Source organism: Benincasa hispida, chromosome 12, assembly GCF_009727055.1.
Source record: "Benincasa hispida cultivar B227 chromosome 12, ASM972705v1, whole genome shotgun sequence".
NCBI classification, from domain to species: Eukaryota; Viridiplantae; Streptophyta; class Magnoliopsida; order Cucurbitales; family Cucurbitaceae; genus Benincasa; species Benincasa hispida.
Genome location: NC_052360.1, coordinates 28,083,627 through 28,106,757, shown reverse-complemented (window position 1 = coordinate 28,106,757; position 23,131 = coordinate 28,083,627). Strand labels below are relative to the sequence as shown.

At 34.4% G+C, this 23,131-nt stretch overlaps 1 protein-coding gene and 1 non-coding gene across 2 annotated transcripts in view; one reads left to right on the top strand and one right to left on the bottom strand.

Moving 5' to 3' along the window:
- The first annotated feature begins 212 nt into the window (after positions 1 to 212).
- TRNAF-AAA lies at positions 213 to 295 on the top strand. Its single transcript has one exon. It is a non-coding gene; the product is annotated as a tRNA-Phe (tRNA).
- Positions 296 to 4,460: 4,165 nt separating this feature from the next.
- Positions 4,461 to 23,131, bottom strand: part of LOC120068006 (mediator of RNA polymerase II transcription subunit 23) — a 55,029-nt gene continuing 36,358 nt past the window's right edge. The window contains exons 15-21 of the mRNA XM_039019666.1: positions 22,979 to 23,104; positions 12,177 to 12,325; positions 8,124 to 8,364; positions 7,246 to 8,023; positions 6,978 to 7,159; positions 5,033 to 5,136; positions 4,461 to 4,945 (exon numbers count right to left, since the gene is read on the bottom strand). Of these exons, the coding sequence (XP_038875594.1) occupies positions 4,744 to 4,945; positions 5,033 to 5,136; positions 6,978 to 7,159; positions 7,246 to 8,023; positions 8,124 to 8,364; positions 12,177 to 12,325; positions 22,979 to 23,104 (1,782 nt within the window). The 3' untranslated portion in view covers positions 4,461 to 4,743. The remainder of the gene's footprint in view (positions 4,946 to 5,032; positions 5,137 to 6,977; positions 7,160 to 7,245; positions 8,024 to 8,123; positions 8,365 to 12,176; positions 12,326 to 22,978; positions 23,105 to 23,131) is intronic.

Here is a 23,131-nt window from a genome sequence, read left to right as displayed (position 1 = left end):
CTAAATAGAAGAAAAGGTAAAGAAGAAAGAAGAAAAAGAGAGTCAAGAAGAATGGGTGTAAGTCATCAAAGTTAACACTGCTATTAATCTTGGTAAATTTAGTTTGTTACATCAATATAATATTCCTTATATAATAATTAAAAAATTTTTTAAAAAGTATTATTTAAATGTATAATTATAATGTATTAAGAAAGTTAAGTGAAGACCATCAAGTGGGCGTGCCGGAGTGGTTATCGGGCATAACTAAAGAAATCATGTGGGCTCTGCCGCGCAGGTTCGAATCCTGCCGCTCACGCTTTTGTTTTATTTTATTTATCATTTCTTTTTTAAGAAATTATATAGTGTCTCATTTATAAATTTGGGGGTTTTTTTTTTTATGCTTTCAACTGATTTTAACTTTTTGGGTGCTACAAATTTAATTAGTGGACAAATTTGACTATTAATAACACTGTAAAAAAAATGTAATTTTCAATAAAAATTTGGCTCCACCGCCGTTGTTGGGATGATGTCAATTTTATACCAAATATATGTTCTATAATTCATAAGATGCTTTGAGAATAATTTTTCAATGTTTTTTTAACCGAAAGTCTACCAAAAAGTGAGAATCTACAGTATATTTTTAAAGTTTAAGGTAAAATTATAATATTTATCCTGTAATTTAATGAAATTAAAAATTATTAAAATATTGATAAGGAGAATTATAGGATAACCAGTATATTTAGGTTTAATATTGTTTAATTGTTAATTTAGATTAATTAGTTAAATATGTTATTTTATTGTTTTGTTATTTGGTTGTTAGACTATAAATAGTCAATTTAGGATTTTAATTAGAAACTTTTGATTATCCACTTAAATATAGAATATTTGGTTCTTTGAGGGAGATCTCTCTTCCCGAATTTCTTTGTCTGGCCATGAATTTAATCTGATTACCTTTTCCCACTGCATGTATCAAAGTCTCCCACACAAAAACCCGAAAGAAAAAGCATCCCTTTATCACTTCGAACTCAAGGACAAGTTCCGTTTTTTTAAGTCAGAATGAATGATGAGGAGAATTATAAAATAATTAGTATATTTAAGTTTAATATTTTTTAGTTATTAATTTGGGTTGATTAGTTAATTATGTTATTTTATTGTTAGGCTATAAATAACCCATTTAGGGTTGTAATTAGAAGCTTTCGATATGTTTTAAGGATGGATTTTTCCTGTTTGGCCATGGATTTGATTCAAATATCTCAACTCGCTACATCAAATTAACACAAGTTAAGTTCTAAGTTGTTGTGGATCTTTTCCAAAATTTAACAAATTAAAATAACATATTTGTTGTAAATATCCAACCCTAAAAGGCAAAAGAAAAATTAACAAATTTAAATTCTAGGTTATTACATTATGCATTCAGGATGTAGCATTCCTGTAACCATTATTTATTAATTATTGAATCAATGGTTAGAAATAATCCTACCATCGACATTCACATACAAATTTAACTTTTTCTAATTATCAATTGTTTTAGACTTTCTGGGTGAAATCCTTTGCGCGGTTAACAACAAGATTCTATCAATTTTTTAAATATTATATAATCTTTCAAATTTTATATCAAATCTTACCTAATTTTTCAAATCTTTCCAAATTTTACCCCAAAAAAGTTATGATTTGAGAGAAAACCATAATATATCTTGGGCAAAATTAACACCGGGATTCTATATATTTGGACGATCTTGTTCGAAATAGACGAAGAAAAAGGTTTATAAAAAACGTACTAGTTTTGTAAAGTAAAAACTTGATAGTCTTATTTCTAACTATTTTCCAACATATTACTAATAACATTTCAAACAAACCCTTTGCCCACGTGATAGAAAGTGTATCCAAATATCTTTCTATATCTTCTAAATTTTTAATCTTTAATTTTGCGATATCCAATTTGAATTAATTTTATCTTTTCATTTTCTTTACCTTCCTTTATTTCCAAAAACTTAAATTTTATCTTTTAGAATTAAATCTTCCAAATTCATAAACATATCTTGGTCTACCTTTCATTGCAAGCAAATGATTTTTCGCATTCCTCAAATTTAGGATCTTTTAATTTATAAAATATTCGTTTTTAAATAGAAAGGTAGTTATCAAAAATAAAATAACAACAGTAATGAATAAAATTACAGAGAAGGATCCCAAAAGAGATATTTGGAAAGAAGAAAAATATAGGATAAATTGCAGAAATCAACCATGAATTGAGTAGTTGCAATTACACCTTAACTCCCTTTCCCTGTGTTGGAGGGTGCGACTGTTCTAATAGAGATGACAACTCTGTTTCTGATGTTGAACCGACAAAAATTAACACCCACAAAAGAAAGAAGCCTCCGACGCTGACGCCGGCGACTATGACTAAGAAACAGAGGAAGAAGAAGGCAAAACAGAGCAGGTATCCGTGGATTACTGAGATGCCGGTGGCGATGAGAGATCGGATTGTTGAAATGGGTGGCTACGGAATTAATCTGGTGATTCAGAAACAACTCCAAGATACGGATTTAAACAAGAATCAAGGGCCTTTTTCCCTCCCAGCAGAGGAACTGTTGTTCGATTTTACAACAGAGGAGGAGAAGATATTGCTGCAACGAGAAAACAAAAAGAAGAAAGGGATGAATGCTTTATTGATGATGGATGATGTTTTAGAAGAAAGAAGAATTTGTTTGAAGATGTGGAAGATTGGAAGTGGGTATGTCTACTGTTTGATGACACAGTGAAATGCGTTTGTGGAAGGAACAGGATTGAAAAGTGGTGAACATATTCAAATTTGGTGTTTTAGAAAAGATGATGAATTTGAGGCTTCTCGTCTTTGCGTTGCCATGGTTAAGTTGAACTGATTAGCAACTTGCTAATTTTGTAGCTAATTTTCCATGTAACAAAAACTTTGAATTGAAGCCATATTTGAAATGAAATTCTGGATCGAAATTCCTCCTACGTTTTGAGTAAAATTGAAAGTAAAGAATAATAAAAGGGAAAGAAAAAAAAAAAAAAAACCAAAGGGCTGTGAACAAAAGGGGAGAAGGAAGAAAAAGCGAATATCAAAGTTTTGAAAAATGAAAAGACACTTATATTGCAAACAACGATAAAGTTTGAAACGCAGTGGACATTCGAACATGAGAATTTTATTAAATTAAAATAACTAAGATTGACGAAAATGAAGACACAATTAATAATTTTATTTAATTATATTTTTTCTAAACCATTCCTTTTTTCTTGTGTCATATCAAAATTCACTCACTTTTTTAAAGAAAAATTCAAGTAGATTTGCTTTATTTACTGTTTAAAATTATTTAATAAACGATTGTCTATTTCTTTATCTGTATTTGATTATTTGTATTTATATTTCAATTTTTTTTTATCAAATTAAATTTTACCTTCATAGACATGTTGTCATTTCTATTAATACATCACGTAATTTCCATTACGATCAATCTAACAAAAACGAGTAAATAAAACTAACCAAAACTTAGGATAATCTCACAAATTAAATTGATATATGTATTAAAGTTAGTAAAATTATTAGTAAAATTATTAGTTTGGTGTATTACGATCAATGAAATTTTTGTAAGGATGACCCATTCTTTAGAAACCCAAATGAAAAGTGACTCAATTTAAAATCAAATGAAATTTGGTCAATTGCTTGCGTCTAAAATTACCACACCATGCATTCTCAGTTATGAAGGGTATGCCATTAACAACATAAGTTTAGCTTAGTTGTGCATTTCCCAACACCAAACTAAGGCAAAATGATCCTTGGTATATTTTGTCTAACAGAACGATCAATTTTATTGCTTCGTAAATGAACTAAATCAGTCATCTCAATGAGATCCAACTAGTAATCAATATTGTTAGAAGATATACGACATGGTATGACAAACCATCAATAATAATCTAGAAGAAAATGACATATTAAGAGTTTAACCATGGATCTCTTTACCACTACAACTAATTTTAAGATATATTTAAGTTCTACCTAAATACTTTTAACACTCCACAATCTCCAAAATTGTTTTGGTGATTCCCTTGAATTTGAGGCTAACAATATTCTTCATTATCAGTGTTCCCCAAATCGGTTACGAAATGTCACTCCAATTACATAACTAAGAATGCCTTCTAATAGAGTTTAGTAAATCAAGATCAGAAATACCTGGTCTTGCAAAATCCATCGGTTCAATTTTGGATAGACTTGAGGCCTTCCGCTAGTTTCTTCTGCAGCAAGTAAAACTTGAAAAAAAAAAAAAAGATGATTAGTTCATCAATGAAACAAAAAAGTGAAGGGCTTACAAGATCATTGAAATTTGACACCTTCATCAAAGGTAGTAATTAAACAAAACTCGGAAGAAATGTCAAAAGACTAAGTGTCTTGACCAAAGGGTGAGGAAAAGGACTCTCTGGTTGTTTTCGATTGCTATCAATTGAAGAAGATGCATTGAAGTGTATAAAGAAGAAAAGGAAAATGTGAGACAACTCAGTATACAAACCTTGTCACTAGGCTCTAATGCCACGAAAACTTTCATAAATGTGTGCTATTTCCACTAATTCCAGAATAATTTACATCTCAATCTATTTTTACCTACGTTCGGCTTGTAAAACAACCTCTTAATTTACAATTAATAACAAGCTTAACAGAAGGGGCTACTTCCACCAAGTTATCAGATGCTAAACAGAAGGGTATAATAACAAGCTTTTTATTTTATTTTTAACTTTTCTTTAGCCCTATGGTCAAGCTGGATTTTGAACCAACTTCGGATGTGTTGCTGCATAGATAGAAGAACTAGTGTCAGGCTTCAAGTGGGAAAGGAGGTGTTGCACGTCTGGACGCAGATTTTCCAAAGCTCTTCCTATAATGGCCAAAACTTCTTGTCGAGGCTTGCTGTTAGCTACCACAGGCCCTCCCTGCCCTTCATAATGAACAACATGATGGCTGAAAAGCAAAATGACCATATGTATATGAGTATCTTCGAGCATATAGATTAAAACATTTGAGTAAATTATTTTCGTTGTCACTTACAGAAAGTCAATGAGGTCTGCTATTTCTGCAGCTTCTACTAGTATTGATGTTTGTGAGTTCTTCCCAAATACATCCACCATTACACTCAAAAGTGAGGAGAGAGTCTGGAGAAAAATTGACCATAATTAGCTATATAAGAACTCAACTTCTACTCAATATATAAACCAAGAATTTTGTGTTATGGTAAATGATGTGTTATACCTCAAATAACTTCTACCCCAACTACCAACGTGGAAGATAAAAAGGTTCATAAAAAAATAATAACTGTGACAAGTTTTATCCAATCTCATATGGACAATTCAACTGGATAACCTGTAATACTAAAAAAATGAAGATTACATATGATATATTTGTGCATCTATATATCTATATACATCTATGTATACATTGAACTGTGTGCATATAGATATTTTTATATATTTTTTCAAAAATTAACGAGGGTGCTTCCAATCTCACATCAAACTTTTACCACTGAAATCTCGTAAGCTCGACAAAAAAATTAATTTATATATTCATGCAAGGGCTTATGTTAGTATTTTCCTATTCTAGTACTACTAGCTGTTTAGAAGCTAGTTTTTTGTACTTTCTTTTATCCCAATCGATTGGAGAGGTTGTTAGTTAGTTACTAACCTATTCAGTTGGTTAGTCAAGCTAGTTTGGGTTGGTTATGGGTTAGTTACAATACTTGACAGACCATAAATAGCTTGTATTGGAGACTTAAGTATCATAACTTTCATTTACAAAGAAATAAGGCCAAGTGCATTCAACCGAGATGTCAAATTCATGAGCTACTCTTTGGAAAAGCCTGTGGAAGAGATTCAGAACAAGCCTATGCGTTAGTAGAACTAGCCATCCTCAAACTGATGGGTGGATAGAGGTGACAAATCGAACTTTAGGCAACATCATTCGGTGTATAAGTGGATATGTTCTAAACACTGGGACTTATCCCTTGCACAACTGGAGAATTCACGTACAACCATATTGAAACCCAATCCACAGGAAAGTCTCCTTTTCTAATAACTTTGTCTTCTAATGTTGATTCAAGCTTGAAGACAAGGAATGGCTGACCGTTTCCAACTTCATCAAGAAGTCAAAGGATCACTTGGAGAAGGGCAATGAAAGCAAACCTTGGTTGATACACGCCATTGCTCAAAGAGCTTCTAAGCATTGGGCACTCATGACCAACTCACCAACAAGAAGATGAGCCCTTTTAAGATCCTTGACAAGATCGGAGATAATGCATATCAAATGGATCTCCCAGCATCCCTTCTGATTAGTGCTCCTTGATTGTGGTGATATATTTGAATACTTGAGGTAGAGTTATTTTTGGAGTGGGAGACATCTAATATAGAGGCTTATTAGTCTTATCCTATTCTGGTACTACTGGGCATTTAAAAGCTAGTTATTTGTATTTTCCTTTATCCATTTGGATAGGTTGTTAGTTAGAATAGTAATAGACAACGTTTTTTCCAAACCAATTGGACAGGTCCTTGTTAGTTAATTAATAACCTATATTAGTTGGTTTAGATTGGTTCCGTTTGGTTTTTGGTTAATTATGATAATGTTATACTAGAATATGAGAGAACTCCTTACTCATTCTAAATATTAGAGTTCAACATATATAGGTATACATAGAATCCCTAAAGTAAGAATAGTAAAATTACAATGAAGGATAAAAGACTAATAAGCTCCTATAGTTACATACATACTATAACAAGTTACAGTACTTAACAGTTTACAACAGCCTATAAATAGTTTGTATTTGAGAATCGAGTCTCACAACTTTCATCTAATAATGACTTGCAGTTTGAAAACTTGCATCATATAGAATATGTTCTTTTCAGCATGTGCACAAAGAAAGTTTAGTAAAATAACTCAGAAATAACTTTATGATGAACTAAAACGATAATTTCCTTTTTCTGAAAACCAATGATTATTAACCTACCTTACAAAATAAGCTATGAGCATTGGCAAGTTTGGGGAGCAGTGGACCCATAATACGGAAAACTATTCTCAGCATTGCTACTGACGTGACGGGTCTGAGATGTTTGATAATCACATGGGCCCCTTCTAGCCATTCCTGTGGGAGGTTACTGAATAAAGAGTGAAGAAGTGCAACCGTGTTACCTAAAAAATGCATAACTTGTGAGCAGAACTGAAGGTTTATGTTGTCAAAGGGAATAAGGTAAATTAGTAAATAACATATAGCATACCAATAGCCATTGAGGTATTGTCTTGTGCTGCCCATGTTGGATCCATCAATGAATAACCAACAGCAGAATTTAGTTCTCCTAAGGATCTCGTTGCATCAGACAACCACCAAGTTTCTTTTATAATGCGTGATGCCTCTAGATACAGTTGTCCATGAAATTCTTGAGGAAGCTGCGCTAGTAGTAGGCCACATGCTTGGATCATTAGGCTAGAAAGTTGTTGGCACGTATACCCACTTCGTGAAACAAAGTTTGGAGTATTTATTCCAGATACTGAGGTATTTGATCTTCCATTCAAGGAGTCTGTGCTTCCTCCAGATGGAGATGTCGGTAATGCTGATCCCTGACCCATACTGCTCGGAGTTCCATGCAAATTGTTGCTCGATTGAATTAGAGTAGGTTGTATGTTGACAACAATTTGAACCAGCGATGACACAATCTGACCAGCTGAGACAGGGAGAGAGAGTAATTCTATGACTGCTGTTTCAAGAACGAGTTGAGTATATGTGCCAGGGTCCTGAATTTGATAAAATGCTTTTTGGCTCTCGGGAGCACTGGTTGCCCCCGGTGGGGTTGTCCCAGGGGCTTTGTTATGCGATGGACGCATTGAATTATTCGAAGTATCACTTGCCGTTCCAGATTTTGATGTCTGTAAGGAAGGTATAACATTATTGACTAGCCCCAACAAGAGGGTAGCAAAGTAATCCATTGGTGGGCACATGACAGAACCGACAGAACCAACAGAACTAATGTGTTGTGGGAATGACTCAGAAAATGGAATCTGAAACAAATTTGGTGTCCGTAAGTAACAGAAATAACATATAAACAAATACACGTGCAAAAGCACATCAAAAGTGAAAAAGAAACCAAAAGAAAGTTACCTTGCTGATATCAAGTACATTCAAAATCCGAACAATGAGCTTGTTAGGTAGATGACTATAGAAGTATGCGAGTATATCACGAACAAATGTAAATCTAAGAGGGTGGTAGGCCAAAAATGGAGAATACAAGGCCAGCATTCTATCAGCTTGATCTACAATATCATTTTCAATGAGCCTATAAACAATCAATGGAATGACTGGAAGTAATCGAGCTGCAATATCATCAAAAAATACCGGGTACCTGTGACATCAAGATAACTTTTCTGATTAAAATCCTAATAGTGCTTGTGGAAGAATAGGTGGAGAATTTTCTGATAGATATAAAACAATGTACGCAAAATCAAATTATCAAATTTCTCATAAGCAACCTTCTCTAACAATAACAAAACTAACGAATAAAGCAACTCAAAAAATGAAATTAGATACACTGACCAACCCAACTTGACCAACTGAATTCTTCTTAACTAAAGATGAGAACTGCTGCAAATAACATAAAGACAACTTTCTTGTAACACAAGCCAAGTGGACCAACTACAGCATCAGCGCTAATCCAAGAACTCCAAATGCCAAGATCACATAATAAGATCACAAGTCTTCCAAGAATGACAACCCTATTCATGCACAATTTTTCTCTGGAATTGAGAATTTCATGAAACTGCAAATAACATGCATCTATAATTTATAAAAGCTGAGAATTGGCAGGTATTGAGGATGGAGGAGGGAGAGGGTTCTCTAAGATTGGAATAAAGTCCCAATGTAGGTACCAATATTGGTATCTCTCATCTACTTGAGAGATACCAATATTGTTTGAAATCTTGTGATTATCTTCCAGAGAACGGGGGAGAAGTTGTCCGTAAAATAATGCATTCACATCCTCTAGATACACATACACATCCAATTCAAGGTTAGGAATCAAAATCCTTGGCTTGAAAAGCTGTGTGACCAACATAAACCATCAACAAATGAAGAATTGAAAACAAACCCCACTGACGCAAGCCTTTGCAGAAGCTAAAAAAAATCATAACACTCACCATGCAAGCCATATTGAGAAGAATCCTCCATGAACTTCATATCAAAAGCTAAACCAAAAGGATAACTTTAATCAAGCTCAAAGTAAGAGGCGGAACAAAACCAAGCTAGGAACATCTAAATCTCCTTAAGCATCAATCAAGAATGCCACAAATGTCAAACAGGTAATGCTGACAGAAGAAGCCAGAGAAAATCACCAAAACCAACCTATCACCAAAATCAACCTAAACAAAATAGAACTCAATCAACAAAACTTGGACTCATGAATCAGCCCAATCTTCTTGTATCGTATGCCAAGACATTTTCTACATTGAAATATAAAAACCAACAAAAAAATAATAATAATAATTAAGGGCCTGTTTGGTTGTTTGGATTTTGAAAATTAAGCTTATTTCCTCTCATTTTCTTACAATTATTTGCATCTTTCTTAAGTACAAGAGTTATATTCGTAGCCAAATTCTAAAAACAAAAACAAGTTTTTAATTTTTTTTTTCCATTTTTAAAATTTGACGAGGTTTTTTTGAAAACATTGGTAAAAAACAGATAACAAAGCAAGAAATTTAGAGGTGGAATGAGTGTTCATAGCCTTGATTCTCAAAAACTAAAAACCAAACCAAATAGTGACCAAACGGGACCTAAACCTTTCTCTCTATTCCCCTTAGAAACAAAAGAGGGAATCTCTTTAAACTACAAACCACAGGCCTTTATTAAAGGCAAACTTTTTCGGTATATCAAAATAAAACCGCTTGATGATAAAATTCTATCCAAAATCATAAAAGTGCAATCAGACTTGATGGTATCTGGAAAAGAGTTTTTAAGTAATCTAAAACAAAATCTTCGGCTATATCTTCATCACAAAGGCGACCACGATGCTGAAAGTCAATCTCCACACTACTTACACTAACATCAGATTTACAATCTGAGACCTCAATATGGGGAGAAAGTAATTGTTGTGTGGTGAGTGAGTTTGTTTTAGAAGATATCAAAACCTTACAAAAGCCAAGAATAGCATTGAGCCAAAATTACAAAATTTCCCACTCAAGTTATGTGAAAAATCTTTAGGAAGAACTTTCTTTGGGTTGACTGCATGAATCAACAAAGTTGTACAAGCTCTTCAATGATATCATCATTAAGTAGGGAGGCATTGGATCCTGAAAATACAACGGGACACGGTCTTTTTTTTTTTTTTTTTTAATGGTTCTAGTGGTGCATATTTGTGTTAAACATTCTAACCTCTAATTCATTGACATCTTTCTCAACTAAAGAATTTTGAGTGTCAACATTCATAATTGGAAGATCATTTTCAACCTCCAGCCATGGTTCCGTTGGAGCAGTTCTATTTTCTTTTGCCAACAATCAAATTCCTTTGTCTCTTGCTAGGTTGCAACATTCGGCATCGTTCCTACCCATTACCTTTCAAAAAAAAATGTAACCTTTCAAAAAAAAGAAGAGCGATGACGACAGAGAATGAAGGCCGACAAGAAACTAGTTTTGAAAGCTAGAACTCTAACAAAAATGCACGAACAAAACGAAACAAGAACCCATGAAGGATAATAATGACACTTGAAAGCAATGACGACCATGACTACGGCTGACAACTAAAAGACAATTAACAATAACGACCTCGGCATCGGACAGCAACAACAACATTGAAGGATGTTAGATCTAGGGGTTTTCCATCGAGCAGGAGAGAAGAATGGCTTTTTTTAGGAGGAAAAAAGGTCAAGTCGAGACCGCTATCCTATAAAGCACCCACACTTCTAAAATGGCCAAGTGTCGGTGTCGGACACATGTCGAACATTGACACACTCCAACACGATATGCCAGTTGGCGTGTCCATTATTTTATTATTATTATTTATTTTCCAACACATTAAGACAGACGAAGGTCATGTGATCTGCTAAATTATTAAAAAAAAAATGCACAACACACTACCTTGACCTACAATTGGCGGCCCATTCAAGCCCCCATTTAAGCCCATTAAGGTTCACGGTTCAGCTAATATTTTTAAAAATTCTAGGGTTATGACCACATCTTCACATAATTGCACAGTACACTAACTACCAAACCCACGATCAGCAGCTAAACGATTCTTACTCACAGCATGAGGAAATATGTAGAAGGCTTGTTTGATTCTACTTTCTAGTTTTGTTGTGTTAAACTAATTACTAACTTATTGGGACCTGAATATTGTTATCACGTTGGTCATCTTATCTATTGCCTTTTTCATGAATTGTATGGTTGTTATTTTGACGTTTAAAGGTAAATTTCACAATATGTGAAAGTATACACAGATATATTTATTTTTGTAAATAATAATAATAGTAATAATAATAACGTGTCTCCAACGTGTCATGTCCTATTTTATTGGAAATTGATGTATCGCATGTCGATGTTTGTGCTTCTTAGCCTTCATTTATAGGTTGAAACACTTCTTCACAATTAACGAGGTGTTATCCTTTGTTGGGCAGAAAGAATCTAAGATAGAAAAGAACCGTCACACGATATGATCACATGAATTTACCATTAGACAAGGGTTGCTCCAAAAGACTTAAATCATCAATCAGAGAATTTTGATTTTTTTAAATGAAAAACAACCACTTTCGTTGAGGAAAAACGAAAGAATATACGGCATCCCAAAAACCAAACCCACAAAAAGAAGGGGAGAGTCCCTTTACAAGAAAGGACTCCAACTACAGAAAATCATGCCTACATAATAATTACAAAAGGCCTTTGAAATCGAAGCCCACTAGGAAACTTTGAAAGCGGACAAGAAACCGTAACACCCTAGAATCTCTCTCAACACCCCCTACTACCAGACATCGAAAGAAAGGCTGTCTTAACTAATTTAGTGCAAAAAGACTACCATCTTACTAGTTTAATTATGACTTTATTACACTGGATGCTCAGGATCATATCTTGATTAAGATTTCATAGATATATAAATTCTCTTCATTAAAATTTCTATAGAAAAAGAAATTTTGAAAAAAGGTCAATTATGAAAGTCCCAGCGAGCTTAGTCACCTGTCCTTCCATGAAAGATGATTCCCAAGAGCCTTTTGTAAATCATTTCTTTTGAACACTACAGAGTGAAGCCAGTGCTCAGGAGAACCCCGGCTGATACAATATAGTTTGACTCGTTGTTGAAGCTCTTGCCTATCAAGTAGACTAATCTGCAATGCATAACATGCGAGAAGACTATCAGCTAATCAAATTGCAGTTCTGTTGGCCGTGCATGAAGGTACGAATCTGATGTCTAATGATAAAACCTTGAAGTAATTGTTTCTTCAAATAGTGATATACAGTGATCAATTTTGTGAATGTCATTTTGAACAAAATGTACAAGGAAAGACAAGCAATAAGAAAATTTGAGCTATACAGTGAAGTCGTCAAGTTACAACAAATATACAAAAAATGATGTAGAGTGAAGTCCCCAATTTTGTTCCAGTCCCTACTTGGGCAATGAATGCTAACTATCATTGCAGGTTAATTTTAGGGAGAAGCCATACCCATATAGCACATCTGTAGTTAATTTTAGGGAGAAGTCGTCAATCTCTTTCTTTTTTTCTTTTCCTTCCTGTTAAAATGGGAATAAGATTGTTCGACACAATAAAAGATTCTTTATTTTTTTCGAAAGAATGACTGGTTGAAATTAACCTTAACAAATGCAGGTGTTTTTCTGTAAAATCAGAACTTCATTTTTCAAAAAACTTCAATCATTAACTCGATATTTGGTGCCTTCATCGCCTTAGGAGATGGGGTTTTTCAGCAATATGGAAGTCTAAAAGTCCCAAGATAATATATATTCTTTTGTAGATCATCATTGGCATGAGAAGTTTTTCAAAAGAAACTTCCTTATAAGTGCATCATGCCATCAGTTTGGTATATATGTCTTTCGTCCGTAGATTCTCACAAACACGTCTTTTTTGAATTCTCTCAACCAGTCTGTTTTGGTCAAAATCATTTGAGGTTTTCAACCTTCATTGGGACATTTCCAACATTTTCAGAAGCAATGTATCTCGATTACTCATTGGTCCTATTCTGAGTCTTGAGGCAAATATGCTTTAGATGATGCAGTGAAAGCTATACTATTTCAGTTGTAGCTAGAAAGAAATCAAAGAATTTTCAAGACAAGCAACTTCCTTGGATCAATGGCTTTATTTGGTGTTCCCTATCAAAGTCGTTTTTTGAGGTTTTCACAACAGGATATTTGTTTCAATTGGAATGCCTTTATATTTCCTTTATAGTGCTTTATATCTTTATTTTAGTTTTGTCCTTTTGCTTTCATTGTTTTTGTTCACTCCCTCGTGGAATTTATATCCTTTGAAAATTAGCCTCTTTTCATTACATCAATAAAAAGTTTTGTTTCTTGTTTAAAAGCCAAATAGTTTAGCAACAACTACCTTCATGAAGTACTGGAAGTTAGATTGCAATAATGTTTATTATATCTTGAGCTTGTGTTGATTATTTCCTTTATTGTGAAATTTTATATTGTACTTATTGTATTATATTTGCTGTATTTTATTCTTTCCTTATTTGTAATTGGGTATTTCTTCTATTTAAGAGACCCTTTCCTCCTAAGATTAATAAGAGAAAAAATAATGTTTTTTTTAGCATGGTATCAGAGCAACAAAACTTTTGAAACCCTAAAAATAAAAAAATAAAAAAACCCTATTTTTTTTTCTTTTTGAAACCCTAGAAAAAAAACCCAGTCTTCTATTATTGCGATTTCGCAGTTTGCCATCCAACTGTGTCCACTGCCGACCGGTTGCCACTGTCCAACAGCTATAATTTTTCTAGTTGCTGGGAAGAAAGCCGCAGGAATGTTATGATTTGCAAAAAACCTATTGACTCAGTTGAATGCTCTGTGTTGGTGACTGAAAATACTACAATGAAGGCTTCTAATCAATCCAATAAGCCACATGAAAAGCCTCGTGTCTAGTGTGACCATTGCCATAAACCTCGACATACACGTGAAACTTGTTGGAAACTTCATGGAAAACTTGCGAATTGGAAAAGTTCTAAGCAACATACCTCTAATGCTAATGTTGTTGACTCCAACCCATTTAATAAAGAGCAAATTGATCAAATTCTAAAGCTGCTACAGACCAATTCATCATCTGGTAATCCTAGTGTTTCCTTGGCACAATCAGTTACTTGTCCTCAAGCTCTCTCTTGCCTTAATTCATCTCCATGGATTATAGACTTTGGAGCTTCTGATCATATGACCAGTTTCTCTTGTTTATTTGAACCATATTCTCCTGTGTATTGCAATGAAAAAATTCGCATTGCCAATGGCAGCTTCACCTCTATTGCAGGAAAAGGAACTATTCCTTTGACTACAAAACTTATATTACGTTTTGTCCTTCATGTTCCAAAATTAGCTTGTAACTTTTTGTCTATTAGTAAACTCTCTAAGGATGCTAACTGTCGTGTTATCTTTTGTGAAACTCATTGTATCTTTCAGGATCAAGAATCGAGGGGGACGATTGGACATGCTAAGATGATTGATGGTCTCTATTACTTTGATGAAGTTTCTGCTAGTCATAAAAAAGTTCACGGCTTGAGTAGTGTTTGTTCTCCTTCTATTAAAGAAACTATCAGGCTTTGGCATTGTAGATTAGGGCATCCAAATTTCTTTTATTTGAAGTATCTGTTTCCCGATTTATTTAAAGGATTTGATTGTTCAGTTTTTCAATGTGAAAGTTGTATTTTTGCCAAACATCATTGATCCACCTATTTGCCTAAACCGTACAAGGCTTCATCACCTTTTTCCTTAATTCATACTGATGTTTGGGGTCCGTCTAAAGTCTTAACTCATAGTGGTAAGTGTTGGTTTGTTACCTTTATAGATGACCACACTCGTTTAACTTGGCTTTATTTGTTAACAAAAAAGTCAAAGGTAAAAGAGGTTTTTGTTCGGTTTTATAATATGATAGAGACTCAATTTCAAACAAAAATTCAAATTCTTCACTCTGATAACGACACTGAATATTTCAATGAACAATTAACCAATGTTTTGCAAGAAAAGGGCATTTTTCATCAAGCTACGTGTCATGACACGTCTCAGCAAAATGGCATTGTTGAGCGAAAGAATAGACACTTACTTGAAGTTGCTCGTGCCTTTATGTTCTCTATAAATGTTCCAAAATATTTGTTGGGTGATGGTGTTCTTACAGCTGCATATCTGATCAATCGAATGCCGTCTAAGGTTTTGAATTTTAAAACTCCTCTTAATCACTTCATTCAATGAGTTTTTTTCCTAATAATCGGCTGTCTTCTGATTTACCAATTAAATTGTTTGGGTGTACTACTTATGTCCATACTTCTCATATTTCCCGAACTAAGCTTGATCCTCGAGCCACTAAATGCATTTTTGTAGGCTATGTTTCCCATAAGAAAGCTTACAAATGTTTTGATCCTTTGACCCACAAGTATTTTGAGAGTATGGATGTGTTTGTTTTGGAAAATCAACCTTTTTTTGGCCCAAATTTTCTTCAGGGGAGATATCTAACCTTGAAGATAATTTTTGGGATACTTTATCTCTCCCAAACATCAGTGGTCCTGCAATTATGAGCTCTAGTCCTTCGATACCAAGTACAGAGAGTTCTTCTTCAGGGGGAGAAAGACTACAAAATGACTCTACAAGTCGAAATCCTGAACTTTAGGTTTATACTAGAAGAAATTTGACTCAAAGAGTCCGAGATCAGACAATTGACTTATCAAAGGACCAATCAAATACTTTGATGAATGATCCTGAAGATCCAGGTATTAGACACTCTACTCCTATTTCTCCTAGTTCTTCATCTCCTTTTAATCCTTTACCTAATGTCTCTGATCTTGATATTCCAATTGCTCATAGGAAAGGTACTCGTAAATACACTAAATATCCCATTGAAAACTATCTTTCTTATCATAGATTGTCCGACTGTCATAAAGCTTTCACATCCAAAATAACCAACCTATTTGTTCCAAGGAATATACAGGAAGCCCTATATGATTTGAATTGGAAATTAGCAGTGATGGAAGAGTTCAATGCACTGAAACAAAATTGCACATGGGACATATTCGAACTACCAAAAGATAAGAAGACAGTGGGATGCAAATGGGTGTTCACTGTAAAATGTAATGTTGATGGTAGTATTGAAAGGTACAAGGCCAGATTGGTTGCCAAGGGGTTCACTCAGACCTATGGCATTGATTATCAAGAAACATTTGCTCCCGTAGCTAAAATTGATTCTATTAGAATCTTGTTGTTTGTGGCAGTTAATTTTGATTAGCCTCTTTATCAACTTGATGTGAAGAATGCCTTTCTCAATGGGGATCTTGAAGAAGAGATTTTTATGGACTTGCCACCTGGTTTTGAGGGGATCTCGGGATTAACAAAGTGTGCAAGTTAAAGAAATCATTATATGGGCTTAAACAATCTCCCAGAGCATGGTTTGAACGGTTTGGAAAGGCAACCACAAGCTATGGATTCAGTCAAAGTCAAGCTGATCATATTATGTTCTATAAACATACTGGAAGTGGTAACTTGGTCGTTTTGATAGTGTATGTTGATGATATCATTCTTATAGGTAATGATGAGACAAGACTGAATATCTTGAAGAAAAACCTTGCTAATGATTTTCAAATCAAGGACCTAGAAACCTTAAAGTATTTCCTAGGAATGGAGTTTGCCAGATCTAAAAATGGCATTCTTGTCAACCAGAGGAAGTATATTCTTAACCTACTGAATGAGAAAGGTTTACTTGGTTGCAAGATAGCAGAAACTCCTATTGAGCAAAATTTAAAATTGATTGCTGCAACTGAAAAAGAAGTAAAAGAAAAGGAAAAGTACCATAGGCTTGTAGGGAGCCTCATATACCTCTCTCACACACATCCTAACATTGCTTTCGCAGTTAGTGTAGTAAGTCAGTTCATGCACGCTCCCGGGTCAGTTCACTTTGAAGCAATTTATAGAACTTTGAGATATTTGAAAGGTACTCCAGGAAAAGGTATATTATTCATGAAGCATGACCACCTAAACATTGAGGTTTACGCTGATGCTAATTGGGCAGGAAGCACGACTGATAGAAGATCTACTTCAGGGTATTGCTCTTTTGTTGGAGGAAATCTAGTTACTTGGTGAAGTAAAAAACAAAGTGTGGTTGCAAGTAGTGCTGAAACAAAATTTAGGGCATTAGCCCATGGTATTTGTGAGGGCATATAGATAAGAAGACTACTGGAAGAATTGAATTTCTCTCAGATAATGCCCATATGCATCTATTGTGATAACAAGTCAGCAATTTCCATTGCCCACAATCCAGTCCTTCATGATAGGACCAAACATATTGAAGTTGATAAACACTTCATAAAGGAAAATATTGATGTAGGAATAATATGCATTCCCTTTCTCCCGACAACAGAGCAAATCGCACATGTGTTAACCAAAGGTCTTCCAAAGTGGCAATTCAACAAGTTGATTGACAAGCTGGCTATGAATGATATCTTCAAACCAGCTTGAGGGGGAGTGTTGATTATTTCCTTTATTGTGAAATTTTATATTGTACTTATTGTATTATATTTGTTGTATTTTATTCTTTCCTTATTTGTAATTATTTTATTCTTTCTTTATTTGTAATTGGGTATTTCTTCTATTTAAGAAACCCTTTCCTCCTAATATTAATAAGAGAAAAAATAATGTTTAGCAGCTTGCATTAAGCCTTCAATTGAAATAGTATAGCTTGCATTTAGCAAGAAGCCTTTTTTTTCTTTTGAAATTTTATGGAAACAACTTTCATTGAGAAAAAAAATGAAAGAATACAAAGGTATAAAAAAAAAAAAAAGCCTAAGAAGCACCCCTTCTAAAGAAAGGGCTTCCAACTAAGCAAGATGTTACCTAAGGAATAATTACAAAAAAGCTTCCAAACCGAAGCCCAAAGCGAAACATGAAACCTCACCAGGGACCAAACCTCGCTCGAGCTAAATGCTCTATTGTTCTCCTCCTCCCAAATATCCCACAATAAAGCGCACACCCAAGCAAACCACAAAGAGGCCTTCTTTCTTAGATGCTCTTCATTCTTCCACCTTCTTCAAGGCCATAAGAATGGCATCCAAAATCTGCCTACCTTCCAACTAAGCAAGATGTTATCTAAGGAATAATTACAAAAAAGCTTCCAAACCTCGCTCGAGCTAAATGCTCTATTGTTCTCCTCCTCCCAAATATCCCACAATAAAGCGCACACCCCAGCAAACCACAAAGAGGCCTTCTTTCTTAGATGCTCTCCACTCTTCCACCTTTTTCAAGGCCATAAGAATGCCATCCAAAATCTGCCTTCCTTGGACAAAGGCTACCTGCAATGACACATAGTAAGGGGAGGCACTTCCTTCAATCATTCACCAAGTACTTTTTCTATAATTTTGTCCAGCAAGGAAACCAAGCTAATAGGCCTAAAGTCTTTCACTTTGAAGGTTTTCTTCTTTCGTGGAACCAAACATATATAGGTTTTCTTTGTGTGCTTGTTGACTATGTTTGTTAGAGTATTAATATAATATTAAATTTACCTTCACTCACCAGCTTAAACTTTTGGATAATTGATAATTTAAGATGGCATCAGAACAAGAGTACCAAGAGGTCCTGCATAAATACCTCTGGAATATCATGTCCTCCCCAATTAATATTAATTTCTATTTATTGGGTCTTCTACCACTTTCAAGTCCACAAGTGGTGGAGAATGTCAGAATATTGATTTAATATTAAATTTACTTTCATCCATTAGCTTAAACTCTGTAACACACCAAGCCCAAGATTTGGAATCTAAATTCGGCATCTAATGGCCCCAGCATTCCCATGCATTCCCCCGCAACCTGGATCAATATTGAGGCTGACACGAACAGTAATAAAAATACTAAAACTGGGGTTAATAATTTTCAGATCACTGAACATAGAATTGCTCCAAGCTAAGCACGCTTAACTATGAAGTTCCTACGATTGAGCTACTGAAAAGGAATGTGCACCTTGTTGATATAAGTAGTAACTTTCAATTCTTTTAAGCATTTCTTAACCATACTTTCATGTCCTTTGGATCCCTCTTATTCGGATGTGATCTCGATTAATTCGTGTACCCCTCCTAAACTTGGGTCATTACATAAACTTTTGGGTCACTTGGTGTTTTAACAATGTCGTTTTCAAAGAACGCCTAGCACACCTAAACTAGTTCAAGCTTCAAAGTGTTATAGTCGTTTTTATATAACTCCCCAGTCATACCATAAGACCTGAGGATTTGAGGCTTCCTACACTTCGAACAGCTTTGTGATTTTCCTTATCCCTGAAAGGCCTCTCAAGCTTTGAACTCATATGGCCATCAATGGGACCCAATCAATCCCATCAATTAAAAATCGGGGGCCTCTATCGTCTGTGTAAAGCTCTTTAAAAAAGCCTACGACTTCTTCAATCTCCTCCTCTAATCCTCCCATAGAGTGAAATGAACATTATTTTTCATTGTTGTCGTCTATATGTGGAAGAAGGAAGTATTTTCATCCCCTTCATTCAACATTTAAGGAAGTATCCTCCTTCGCCCTCCTCAAGTACGAGGAAATTAGATTTCTTTCTTAATGATTGTGGTTTGGAGGTTCAAGAAATCTTACCAATTACCATTATCCAAAGAAGGGTTTGTTTAAAAACCTATGTAAGGTCCATGGTGTATCGGGGGGATCTTAAAGTGTTGGAAGACGGAAAGACTACTTTTATGAACCTCCCTTAGATATAAAAGATGAAGTAAATGTTAATAACATTAATGTCGAAACGAGAAGTGGTTCAGAGTTCATCGTCCATGAAGAAAGGAATACTAATGACTCTTCGTGGCTGGAAAGTTAAATCTAAAGCTATGACATCTCGAATTTCAGGTAATTTTTAATTATTTATTTTGAGTTAGGGTTTTATTTTGGAATTTGGAGCTAAATTTGGGATAATTAAAGGTTTCAAACCTTTTTGGACTCATTTACGATGTAATTTTATGGTCTAATCCTCAAATATTGGTGTTGACTTAGGATTGTGTTGTTCGAAGGGAGTGTGAGGTGGTTCTAGAGCAAGCCACTATTTGGGTAAGTATTAGAGGCTGTTAGGAATATATGTTTAGTTTAAGCCTAAGTATCTAAGTTAATTTCAATTTACGTTTACGGTTGCTTCAAGATTATTTTCAATCAAGATAAAGAGGAGTTTGATTTGTTAATTGTTTGAGCATAAATTCGAGGTAAGTAATGCTAATTGTTTGAGCATAAATTCGAGGTACGTAATCTTATTATAGGAATGCCTTTTGTGTCAGGTGACATACCATAGAATGTTACTGTTGGCTATGGCTTTTCCAAGTAGATTTAGAAAAGCTTTATATGTTTTACATGATGAAAGAAGATGTATGAGCATGATATTATTTTCATGAAGTATAATACATTTTTATGATTGTGGGACCCTCATGTATGTTGCAAGTTAGTTCCGTAGTGGCAATTACCCTCCTACCATAACTATGTACACCATTAGTGGTTTGTGTTCCTTTGGGTTCACTAAAGGTTGTGATCCTTTGGGTTCACCAGATGGTTATGTTCCTTCAAGTTCACTAGAGGGTGTGATCCTTCAGGCTCACTAGAAGTTCGTATTCCTTCATGTTCCTTCTGGTTCACCAGATTTTGTGAGTAAATCTCACTTACAATGGGATGGATTTAATTGTTCACTCAAATGACCATCCATGATAAGTTAAAATATGCATGTCTCACTAGTATGAATGTATTTATTGTATATATGCATTGCCTGACCCTAGTAGTGAGGTTATTTATTGGGTATTTTATACACACTCTTTCATATTTGATGTTTTTCAAGTAAGGGAAGAGCGTATCGACGCTTGACAAGAAGAATATATGTTAGTACCATGGGACCAGTTAGAAGCATCTGCTCAGTTTTCATTTTCTTTAGAAGTCTTTTGATGTTCGAATTTTAGAATCTTTAGTGTTGCATTCTGATTTTTAAATATTTTCTTGTCTTAACTATTATTGCTTGGGGGGAGGGAGAGTATTTATTTTATCAGTATTTTTGAGGCGTCGTCAGGTGCTCACTTTAGGCAAGAGGCGAGGCGATGGGAGGCCATACCGCCTTGCAAGTACCTCGGGCGAGCACCTTCAATGGGGCCCTCGCCTTTTGCGCCTTTCTGTCGCCTTGAACATGTGTTGCATTCTGATTTTTAAATATTTTCTTGTCTTTAACTATTATTGCTACGGGGCCCAGTAAAGGTTTTAAGTCATTCGAGTATTTATTTTATCAGTGTTGTTGAGGCACAACCAAGTGCTTGCTTTAGGCGAGAGGCGAGGTGATGGGAGGCCATACCGCCTTGCAAGTACCTCAGGCGAGCACCTTCAATGGGGCCCTTGCCTTTTGCGCCTTTCTGTCGCCTTGATCATATGTTCAAGGCGACACAAGCGCTCGCCTTTCTTTTTTTTTTTTTTTTTAATGATTCTTCAAATTTTCTAGTTTTCTGCTTTTCAAACTTTCTTCTTTAATATCAAGAATCAAGATTTAAACAAGTCAAGATAAACCAAAGGAAGGAAGAAGAAATGAAGAAAAAGAATAGCACAAGTAGTAGAAAAAAGTTGAAAAAGTCATCTTTTTATTTACCCATCAATCAGGCCATCCATCGATTGCTTTTCAAAAATGAAGAAAAGGAAGATAAGGGGTCGAAAATCAGAAGGGAAGGAGAAATGTTCTTTTATTTTTTACATTTCCTTGAAGAGAAATGAAGGGTTGGCTGCCAGCATTAAAGTAATGTTGGCTGCATGCCAGCCAAACTGCCCAATGGCAAAATTTCTACCCCATTACTCAAAGAACTGATTTTTACCTATTTAAAATCATTTCTATTTCTCTTTCTTTTTCCAAATATATATTTCTTTCTCATATTGTTTGGTTAATTTTTATTTTAATTCTTAATAATTTTGTTAATATTTTAATATTTTAACATTTTAAAGATCAATGTATTTTCTTTTGTCAATAATTATAAAAATAATATTTATTTCTTATTATTTTTTTTAAGTACACCTTGCTTCAGTCGGACAACGCTTTTTGACCGTCTCTCGTCTTGAGGCGATTAAAAAGCTTGTCGCCTTAAATTGCGCCTTGCACTTTGAAAATACTGATTTTATAAAATTGGTTTGATTTTGGTTAAATGCGTGAAAAGGTTTGTTTTAAGGTTTATTCATGCATCTGCATGTAATCGCCATCATATTAATGATATTATAAAGTTAGATCGTTCTAGAAGTAATGAATATTTTATGTAATGAATTGCCCATTCATGACAAGCATTAATGAGTCTCCTGCCGAAAAGAATTGCATCAGTCATCACCTCGGTAAATGAGAAGGTTTCAACTTCTCATTGGCCTTCCTTGCCTCCAAAAGAGATGGGAAAACAATCCCATTTTCTGTTAAAGCTAAATATCAAAAATAACAAAATAATAATATAAAAAACTATAAAGTGAGAGGTAATTCTAATATGAACAAGTCTTCAATTAAATATGTACTTAATAAACGTGTTTTGATGTGTTTCCATTGCTTTTATAAAATGACGTCATGTCCATGTCCATTAGGCCTAAGATCGGTAATGGGAATAAAATTTATTAGAGTTTAAGCAGAAACATACATATTCAAGACCAGTTTCCAAATCAGGATACAACCGGCTCAAAATCAGTGATGCACCATACAGAACAATATTTCCCAAATATAGCAGCACATCATTTTATAAGGTAAAAAAGTAGAATGAAAAAGGGAAGAAGAAGAGGAAAAAGAAAAAGGAGCTTGAAGGGCATACCACTATGCGTAGAGCATTGGGATCATCATCACGGTCAATGAAAGCTAGGAGCAGAATATCAAGAGGAAGTAATTCTTGATTCCATACAAAAAATGAAAGATTGGCACAAACTTTAGGCAAAATATCCTGAAAACGAAATGATAAGCCCTTTAT